Below are 11,143 nucleotides of genomic sequence, written 5' to 3'. Positions count from 1 at the left end.
GTATTTCGCAGTCTCCAGAAACGTCCCCGGGACTACGTTCTCAGAATCGACATTTCCCGGATCGTTTGAGCAGAGTGAGTGCTCTGAATCTGGCTCAGGCATGGTTCACCTGGCTGGCCCTGGCCTGGTTGGAGGAGGTTTCACTTGGATGCGGTGCGCTTGCAGTGTGAGTGCAAATCGCACCTGAGCCCTGAAACTGAAGACGAGATGTGACTTTTAAGGGACTGTTTCATATGTTTGTTAATCATTCTTACTGTTCAATGAACGCAAACTTTCGTAGATTATTAAAGACGCAAACCCATCTCTGCACGACAGCTGCACCTTTACCAAACCTCAATTCCTCCAGCACGAGGACTTTATGGTTGTTTATGAATATCAAAAGTGGCTGATCTGTTCTGCGAAATATTTGACCGCGTGTCACCGCATCCCAAACGACTAAAATGATATAACTAAAGAAATCTCCACTGTGCTGAGCGAGAGCGCTTCTTAAACTGAGCAGCGCATCATCGATGATGTAAGTGTACCCAGGCCTGAATGTAATGTGAGTGCGGGCCGTCGGGGGAGATAGGAGGGGGAACAAGCGCGGTTCTGCCAGGTTCAAGGCAACTGTACATAGTGTGAGTACGCACTAAGAGGCCTTAAGCCCAAATTACACTTCTGCATCAGTTGATTTCTGTATCTCTCAGCAAATCACCTGTATGTAGCTTGTGCCGTTGTGAGAATTTATACTTCCGTGCTATGCGTTCTGTCAATGTTGACTTGCAAAAACCTTCCGAAACACTAGCAGGCAGTGGGATTTCTATGTTCCACTGTGTCAGGTTTCTTTGCCGTCCTTTGAGTTAATGCCAGATATGTGTGCAACCGTACTGTAACAGTGGTTCAAACTCAGTTATTTCAGAGAACAACTTTAATCATGAAACAAAAAATATCCATCTGGAGCTCCTTTGTGTGACTCAGGACTTACTAAATACTCTCTCCACCGGCCTCTCTTCCCTCCCACATACTCAGCTCCGCCTACACTTGTCCACTACCAAGCCGACCAGTCAGAGATTTTGGTTATGTGTAGTTAAACTGTTTGAGAGGTACATGTCAGGGTACGACAAGGGGCATGCTACTCCGCAAAAGCTATGCAGGACCTACCGCTTGCACTTGATGCAGAAGTATAAACTGACCTTAAAGTGTGCCAAGAAAATGTTCCAGACACCATTACACCAAAAATAGCTTGAACCATTAATACAAGGCAGGATGTTCAGGTTGTTAGCACCAAATTCTGACCCTACCATTGAATGTTGCAGCCAAAATGAAGACTCATCAGACCAAGCAACAACCTTTCCCGATCTTATGATTTGTTGAGATTGTGTAGCCTCAACTTTCAGTTTTTAATTGAGAGAAGTGTCACCAATTGCTCTTCTTCCTTTTCTTCTGTTTTTGTAGCTCACCTGCTTCAAGGTTTCTTGCATTGATGTTTTTCTGCAGACATTTGTTTATCGAGTGTTCTGTTTGTATTCTGGTCATTCTTGGCCTCTTGGAACTCAGACATCAGCAAGGTATTTTCACCCATAGAAACTGTCTCTCACTGAATATTTATTACATTTCTGACCATTCTCTGGGATCCTAGACATGCTTGCATGCGAAAATCCTAGTACATCAGCAGCTTTTAAAATACTCAGACAGAACTGACAAACCTTGTGAGTAATGGGTATGACCTGTTACTCTTCACACATACAAAATGTCCTTCAGAATGAATATTATGCACACATAATGATATATTGTCAGGTATTACAACCCTAATCAACAACTGGACTGAAAATCTGGGTATGTAATATGAGTTTTACATTCATCTACAACTATACATGTCATCCATTTGGAAGACGAATTTGATATTCAGCCTGGGTGAAGGTTAGACGAGTCAACTACCCACATGAGCTCATTGCGTAACACAGATATCATCTTCAGATGGATGATCGCCTGTTCCAGACGCCTCCCTCTCTCACCGGGTTGTCCCATCCAGGGTTTTTCGAGGAACATGGAAGGTTATTAAAGAAGAGAGAATGGTAGAAACCGGTCAGGTCTCTTGGTCTCTTGCTTAGAAGACAATTGACCAAATTTGAAAATGACCTTTTTTTAAAGTGAGAATTATGTCATATCCCTGAACCAATCTTAAATATACAACAGTTCACACAAAATTAATTTTTATAATTAAATAAGTCAGATATGTTAAAGTCAAATTGAACTAATTAGCCCCCTTGTATAACAGTGGTTTATGCTGTAGACAATCAAAAACAAATATTGTTTAAGGGGGCTAATAATATTGACCTTAAATGGTTTAAAAAAAATTAAAAACTGCTTTCATTCTAGCCAAAATAAATTAAATAATTCTTTCTTCAGAAGAAAAAATATTATAGGAAATACTGTGAAAAATTCCTGAATCTGTTAAACACCATTTGGGAAATATTTAGAAAAAGAAAGAACAAGAAGGCAAATAATTGTGTCTTAAACTTTATAAGTCCTACATTTTCTGTTAATATATTGAACGTATAATACTATCTGAGAGAAATTTCCATTAGCGTCTGCAATATGTAGCTAGGATAAAATAATACAGATCACCAAGCTGCAGCCCTGATTTGCACGACAGTAAATCTAAGTCATCTGAGAGAAACATTTGGCAAGGTTGTTGCACAGCTGTTGCATAAGTGTATTAGTCTGCTTACCATATAAATTACATGCTAACTAGATTACACATCTATGATGTAATATAAAAAGTACATAATTAGTAATTATAATAAAAATAAAAAATGAATAAAACATGTTGGATGACGCAGTGGCGCAGTAGGTAGTGCTGTCGCCTCATAGCATGAAGGTCGCTGGTTTGAGCCTCGGCTGGGTCAGTTTTGTGGCGTTTCTGTGTGGAGTTTGCATGTTCTCCCTGCGTTCGCGTGGATTTGCGGGTGCTCCGATTTCCCCCACAGTCCAAAGACATGCAGTACAGGTCAATTTGGGTAAGCTAAATTGTCCTGTAGTGTGTGAATGAGTGTGTGGATGTTTCCCAGAGATGGGTTGTGGCTGGAAGGGCATCCACTGTGTAAAACGTGCTGGAGAAGTTAGTGGTTCATTTCGCTGTTTAATAAAGGGACTAAGCTGAAAAGAAAATTAATAAATAAATGAATAAAACATATCTACAGTCAAAATTGTTGTCAATTTTTTGTTGTTCTTCAAATATTTCCCAAACGATGTTTCAAGAGTTCACATTTAGCTGATGATTGAAAATAAAGCTTGTTTGGCATGCTGTTCCGGGAGAGAGCCCTGAGCTTATGAGATCCTCGAGCCCGGGGCTCCCTCCCGAGAGGGGAGTTTGAGCTCAGGTAGATCTCAACTTATTTCTGGCTAATGACAGGTAAAGGATAGGAGAGCTGTACGCTCGCTAAGAGCTTGGCATTGGTCTCAATTTGGTACGATCAATTTACTTAGGTTGCGTGTTTTTGGACTGTGGGATAAAACTGGAGAACCTGGGGAAAACACACAGAATTGTCAACTGGATTAGACAGGACTTTAACCAGAGACATTCTTGCTGTGAGGCAACAGGGCTAATTACTGGGCCACCGTGTCGCCCATCTAGAAAGGAAGGGGTGTAGGGGGGGTAGCGAAGTATTCTTCAAGACGAAGATACTGAAATAAGAAACTCTGGTTATTTATAGTGAGTTAGGAACCCTCTGATTGGTGAATTGATCATGAGCTGATGCAGCACCAGCTGTGGTCAATCATAATCACGTGCACCTCCTAAAATTAGTTTATAAAAAACTTCAATTAATAGAGCAAGGAATTTTTCACAGTATGTCTGATAATATTTTTTCTTCTGGAGAAATTCTTATGTGTTTTATTTCAGCTAAATTAAAAGCAGTTTTACATTTTTTTTTTAATTTTAAGGTCAATATTATTACGCCTGATTCACACAGGGTTTTAGAGTCAAAGCTTGATGGAGAGCGTGTCTGAAGTTGGGGTTGATGCGATCATCACAGCAGTATCAGCCAATCAAATTGGTCCGCAATCAGCTACTGTCTGAGCTGGGGTATTTGCATCGGCTGATGCTTGAAAAGTTGAGAAATTTCCAACTTCTACAGCAAGCAACACCACTGAAGCGGCGCTGACGGATCCACAATTCAGTTTGGCAACGCTTCAAAGTGAATGGGAAGCGTTGACGCCCCCTTAAACAATATTTTGATTTGGATTGTCTACAGAACAAACCACTGTTATACAATCACTTGCCTAATTATCAACATAGGCTCATTCTGAAAACAGCCCTATATACATTTCTGGAGATGGCAAATTATGTAGCCAGAGGAACGTATGGCTGCATTTCGTCTTTAAAACGAATGCTATGGCATGACACCGTTCCTTTTTACGCTTACCAGCTGACCACTTAACTCCATGTGGATGGCTTTTCCGCTGTTACCAGTTTGTCCACTGGCTCATTGCATACATTGGAGGATTTGAGACGCGGAGAGGAGTTGACTGTGATGACGAGATTTGAGTCCGGCAGAGAACGGTTCCATAAAGCAGGTAAGAAAAACAACAGCAGAAGAATAAAAATAAACAAGTAAATAACAGGGTGAGAATGTATTAAAATCTGAAAACGTGGTAAAAATGACACTGGTGCATTAGAAGACACTGTCGTTTAGCTTTAGTGAAGGAGGAGGGTGCGTCAGTCAATCAGTTGACAGCAGCCTCTGGTGGATTTATGTGAGTACTGCAGGCATGGACGCCACTCACGAGAGAAATTTGAGGTCTCAAAAAGCATACACAGCGACCTCTGGTGGATTCGCGAAAACAAAAACGGCAAAAAACATAGCTCCTGGGACGTATTTGGTGCTCTCCAGAAATGTATATAGGGGTACGTAATCAGAATGAGCCGGGGTTGCTAATTACCCTACCTTTAACCTAATCAACCTAGTTTAAATGGCATTTTAAGCTAAATGCTAGTGCGGTGAAAAATATCTAGTAAAATACTATGTCCTGTCATTATGGCACAGATAAAAGAATCTTAATTCACTTTTAATTGTTTTTAAAGTACCTAAACGTGTTTCTTTTTAAGCAAAGTAATGATAAAGTATGTGTAAAATAGACTCAAGTTCGTAATATCTAATGTCTTTACCCAACATCAGCTATTATTTGAGCTTCAGATTGAATGTATTAGAGAGCTCAACGTTGCGTATGACAGAAAGAGGAGCTTCTTGTCACAAGTGTAAGATATTCATAAAGTAGTGTTCTGCGCTTGCCCCATAAGGCAAAGTGAAAGACAACATATTCCCAGAATACATTTCACAGGGGTCAGCGTGCCAATTTTAGCATCGCAGCTAACGGAAGGCCTGGAATTCAGTGCTACGTCGAGTCGGGGCTCATGTTATGACCGGGTGAGAGCATGAGAGGGACGCTTAAAGGCAGTAAAACTGAGGTACATGACGTTCCCCCTCCCTAAAATAAGCTCATGTCTGAAGCATGCTGAAAAACCCAGTGTCCACACCTTCACCATGCCCTTCGACATTCACTTTTGAAGATCTGCTCAGCTAAAATGGCTCCTCATTCCCCCGGATTGCTCTATGGCGCTCACTGTGGGTGGCATTGCTAGTGAAAGCACACAATGTCATATGATTGATGGGGAGTCGTACTGAAAAGGTTGAGCGTCACATTGAATCCCTCAAGCAACCTGGCACCATGCAAGGACACCAGAAGTGTCATCATTTTATGAGATGACCTGCAAAGCAACCTTATATTGATCTACGGTCAATTAAATGAAAAAAATTAAATATTATAATCCAAAATATGTTAAAGTCTACCCCCAAAAATCCAGAGAAGCACCCCAGGGACAAAGTATATGCAATGTTTTTGGAAAATTAAATATTAAATACATTAAATATTAAAATATCGCCGAATTAAACAGAACTAAAACAAATAGAGAAGTAAAATATTAATGACAAAACTAACATTTATCAGGCAAACTGAGCTTAAGTCTTAAAAAAAAAAGATATTTAAGCAAAAATAGCTGAGGTCCTAAATCAGAACCATGGTGTATACCAAGTAGGAAACAAAATCACGATCTATTATTCTGACACAGAAAGGAGTGGATTTGGTATCATGGTGGCGCAGTGGGTAGCACGATCGCCTCACAGCAAGAAGGTCGCTGCTTCGAGCGCTGGCTGGGTCAAGTTTCTGTTTGGAGTTTGCATGTTCTCCTTGTGTTCGCGTGGGTTTCCTCCGGGTGCTCCGGTTTCCCCCACAGTCAAAACACTTGCTCTATAAACCATTGTCATCGGCCCATGAACATTTCCTGCTCGTTGTCAAACTATTTCACAACTGTAACAAGAGTTAATACAATCATAACTTAATGTTAAAACAGCTATCATAACATTATCTGTCAATATGTGTCTCTTTTTGGATTCTCGGAAGCTCTAGAAATTAAAAATGTAAAGTAGGAAATACGCTGGGACTGTTGTTTTCCTTTACATCCCTCAAAATTGTGTATAGGTGAATTGAATAAGCTAAATACGCCGTAGTGTATGTGTGTGAGAGTTTGGGTGTTTCCCAGAGTTGGGTTGCAGTCGGAAGGACATCCGCTGCGTACACCATATACTTGATAAGTTGGCGGTTCATTCCACTGTGGCTGATTAATAAACAGGATTGAGAAGAAGCCTGAAACTGAAAAGATTTGTTATTCATTCATTCATTTTCTTTTTAGCTTAGCCCCTTTATTAATCAGGGGTCGCCACAGCGGAATGAACCGCCAACTTATCCAGCACATGTTTTACACAGCGGATGCCCTTCCTGCTGCAACCCAGTACTGGGAAACATGAAACAGGTTATTAAAAAATGAAATATATTAAATGTGAAATATTTTATCTGTGTATATATGTTTATATAGTCAGTGAAACATTTTTCAGTGTTTATTAAACTCATTTGCTCATTGTCTGATTTCTTTTAAAGCCTTTACAATTGATATTAAGCCTTGAAGGGCTAATAAATCTATTTCATTGGACATATAATTTAATAAATATAATTCAATAGTTCATATAAAGCATATAATTCAATAAATATTTCCATATACATAAAATTAACAGCTGCACTGAATACAATATTAACACAGCCCTGTGTGCTTAATTTAAACAAGAAACAAATGTTCATCCTAAAGCATCAAGTGAAGTTTTATAAACTAATTTCAAGAGGAGCACGTGATATGATTGAGCACGTCTGGCCGCTCATCTGTAATCAGTAATAATCCAATCAGAGTGATCCTAGTTTACTCTTAATTATCGATATTCTCTTACATTTGCAAATTGAAAAAAAAAACAGAGCAAATGCAGACTGAAGCTTCTAATTGTAAAAAGTCATTTTCTGCTTGGAATTATAAGCTTCTATCTGGCAGATCATTCATTGAGGCATTATTATTAAGAAATACAATAAAAAAATTGGTCTTGTAACATGTTGATGCTTGAGAAAGTTACATTTTTGCTTTCTATAAACATTTATTTTAAGAGCTCCCACTTAGATATGCTTAGCGTTAACAGCAGGTTTGGCATGCTGTGCCGGGAGACAACCCTGAGCTCGGAAATACTTGAGCCCAAGGCTCCCGCCCAGTCAATAAGCATATAAGGGGATCCAAGATCAGGTAGGTCTCGAGAGCTCCCCCCTATTAGAAAAGGGAGGAAAAGGAGGAGATGGGGTGGAAGGGGGGATTCTTTCAAAACGAAGATAGAGCAGTAGGAAGAAAACGATCCATTTATAGTAAGCTTGGGTCACTCGGATTCTTACTGATTACAGATGAGAAGCCAGTCATGCTCAATCACATATGCTCCTCTCAAAATTAGTTTGTGAAACTTCACTTAATACTGTCATGCAAAAAGGTTAATACATCCTACTTTGAAATGCTTGATTTCTTTCCAGCGAGCGGGTGATTCTTTTGCTTTATAAATAAATGCTTTATTCTCTTCAGTGGGTGATTCTTAAACTTAAAACTTCCTTTGTTTAACTTGTTGTTTGTGACAGTGTTTCCCAACCCTGTTCCTGGAGGCACACCAACAGTACATATTTTGGATGTCTTCCTTTTCTGACCCATTAACTTCAGGTGTTGGAGTCTCTTCTGATGTTATGATGAGTTGATTCAGGTGTGTTTGATTAGGGAGAGGTTGAAAATGTGTACTGTTGGTGTGCCTTCAGGAACAGGGTTGGGAAACACTGGTTTGTAGGATCTGCAGAGACGGTTGATATGTGTTGGCTGATTAAACACTAGTTCAAACAGCCTAATGGTAACCTTTATAGTAGAATTAAAACAGCAGAGGTCCTAAAACAGAACCTTGGGGTATACCACAAACAAAATCTCACGTCTTTTAATGACAGCATTAGGATTTGAGTCTTAGATTGTTTACAACATAAATCAGTATAGTTCAACAACCTTTAAAATTAAATATAAAGGCTTTAAAACCAACTAGAAATTCTCGCAATTATGTTACAGCAGCTTTTCTTAAATACAGAGTCATTTCACACAGCTTTGCAGAGGCTTTAGACCCTAAAAGGACATTTTTGAACGCCTTCAGTTTTAAAGACTTCCTTTTTCCAGTGGCTAAGTGACTCCCTGAAAGAAAAGATGCCTTTCCTGTTCCTCGCAGTCCTTGAATGACGCCAATGGGGAAAAAACAAAGCAAAACCACAAAACACTTGATCTGATAGCTCAGATTTTAATCTCTGACACACAATCATCACAAAACATAACAATCCAATATTAAAAATGTTCAGCGTGAGCTTGGGAAGTGAAAATCAGCTCCTGTCGGTGGGAAAGCTGAATAAATTATGTGTCATGTGTCTCCTGTTCACTGTTGTTGAGATGCACGTACTCCAGAGCCGCCTGCTGAGAAAGACAAAAATAAGCTTCACTCAGTAGTTTGCAGAATCATGGTCAAAACAATATTTTAAATGATAATTACCAGGATGTACAAGCTGATCAAGAAATTGCGGACAAAAAAAATGATATAGTAATATAATATAGTTTGAAATAACTTTTTTTTTACTTTCTTTAAAAGTGCTCTCCGAGGAACACGTAGTTGCAGTTATAAAACGATGAAAACAATAATATAGGTAAATATTATTTAAATAAATAAAAAAATGGTATTTGTATTTTTAATATTTATGTGGAAACTAAACATTTATTTTTATTTTTTTATTTAAAATATGAAATAATAAACTTTTGAGCAAAGTTCAATTAAAAGGCTAACCAAAAGTGATACATAAATATAATGTAACATTTAAAAATATACACTCACCGGCCACTTTATTAGGTACACCTTTCCAACTGCTCGTTAACGCAAATTTCTAATCAGCCAATCACATGGCTGCAACTCTATGGATTTAGGCATGTAGACATGGTCAAGACGATCTGCTGCAGTTCAAACAGAGCATCAGAATGGGGAAGAAAGGTGATTTAAGTGACTTTGAAGGTGGCATGGTTGTTGGTGCCAGATGGGCTGGTCTGAGTATTTCAGAAACTGCTGATCTACTGGGATTTTCACGCACAACCATCTCTAGGGTTTACAGAGAATGGTCTGAAAAAGAGGAAATATCCAGTGAGCGGCAGTTCTGTGGGCAAAAATGCCTTGTTGATGCTAGAGGTCAGAGGAGAATGGCCAGACTGGTTCCAGCTGATAGAACGGCAACAGTAACTCAACCACTTTTTACAACCGAGGTCTGCAGAAGAGCATCTCTGAACACACAACATGTCCAACCTTGAGGCAGATGGGCTACAGCAGCAGAAGACTACACCTGGTGCCACTCCTGTCAGCTAAAAACAGGAAACTGAGGCTACAATTTGCACAGGCTCAGCAAAATTGGACAATAGAAGATTGGAGAAATGTTACCTGGTCTAATGAGTCTCCATTTCTGCTGCCACATTCGGATGGTCGGGTCAGAATTTGGCATCAACAAAATGGATCCATCCTGCTTTGTATCAATGGTTCAGGCTGGTGGTGGTTGGTGTAATGGTGTGGGGGATATTTTCTTGGCACACTTTGGGTTCATAAGTACCAATTGAGCATCGTGTCAACGCCACAGCCTACCTGAGTATTGTTGCTGACCATGTCCATCCCTTTATGACCTAAGTGTACCCATCTTCCAGCATGATAACACGCCATGTCATGAAGAGGGAATCATCTCAGACTGGTTTCTTGAACATGACAATGAGTTCACTGTACTCAAATGGCCTCCACAATCACCACATCTCAATCCAATAGAGCACCTTTGGGATGTGGTGGAACGGGAGATTGGCATCATGGCTGTGCAGCCGACAAAACTGCAGCAACTGCGTGATGCTATCATGTCAATATGGAGCAAAATCTCTGAGGAATATTTCCAGTACCTTGTTGAATCTCCGCCACGAAGGATTAAGGCGGTGCTGAAGGCAAAAGGGGTCCAACCTGGTACTAGTAAGGTGTACCTAATAAAGTGGCCAACATTGTCAACATGGATACTAATGAGGAAAATTATTGAAAAATGATAATAGCTAAATGATAATAAGTGATAAGAACTGCACTTTTTACATTTACATTGTCATTTCATAATTAGGCTTGGAAAGTCCAAATCTGTTTCTGAATTTTAAAGTGATTTAGAGCAACATTTTAATGTAATAGAGTAATGCAAAGTTAGTGGGAATAGTACATTTTTTTACACATCTTTTTAGGATCTTTAATGGATTTATAAACATTCTTTATAAGATTGTCAAGTTAAATGAGGAAAGATACAGTATGAGCAATACTATATACACTCAAAACAATATATTTACTGCTTGTTCCGACTCCTTATTTAAAATGAGCTGAATCAACACAATTCTTGAGTTATTTCTTTGTCAACTTAATTGTTTTATGTTCTATCCACCTTAAAACAATTACATTAACTTAATAGAATTGTGTTTGGGCAGCATGAAGGAATTGTGTGGAACCCATTATTATAGATGTATGATTATAGACCAAATTATAGATGTATGATTTAGTGTCATTTTACAATAAGGCTTATACAGTAATGCAAAATTAGTGGGAATAGTAAAAGTTTAGCAAAGTCTGCTTAAAATGTCTTGGAAAAAAATCAAAAGTTAAGTTTTTTTAAAATCTTT

General features: G+C 39.0%; 1 protein-coding gene across 1 annotated transcript in view; it reads right to left on the bottom strand.

Moving 5' to 3' along the window:
- Nucleotides 1-8,709: 8,709 nt before the first annotated feature.
- pecam1a (platelet and endothelial cell adhesion molecule 1a) overlaps nucleotides 8,710-11,143 on the bottom strand; it is a 31,430-nt gene continuing 28,996 nt past the window's right edge. Inside the window, exon 15 of the mRNA XM_056452831.1 lies at nucleotides 8,710-8,890. Coding sequence (XP_056308806.1) covers nucleotides 8,834-8,890 — 57 coding nt within the window. The 3' untranslated portion in view covers nucleotides 8,710-8,833. The remainder of the gene's footprint in view (nucleotides 8,891-11,143) is intronic.

The sequence above is a fragment of the Danio aesculapii genome, chromosome 3, assembly GCF_903798145.1.
Source record: "Danio aesculapii chromosome 3, fDanAes4.1, whole genome shotgun sequence".
NCBI classification, from domain to species: Eukaryota; Metazoa; Chordata; class Actinopteri; order Cypriniformes; family Danionidae; genus Danio; species Danio aesculapii.
The sequence above is the reverse complement of the archived record's forward strand: the minus strand, read 5'-3'. Positions and strand labels throughout refer to the sequence as shown.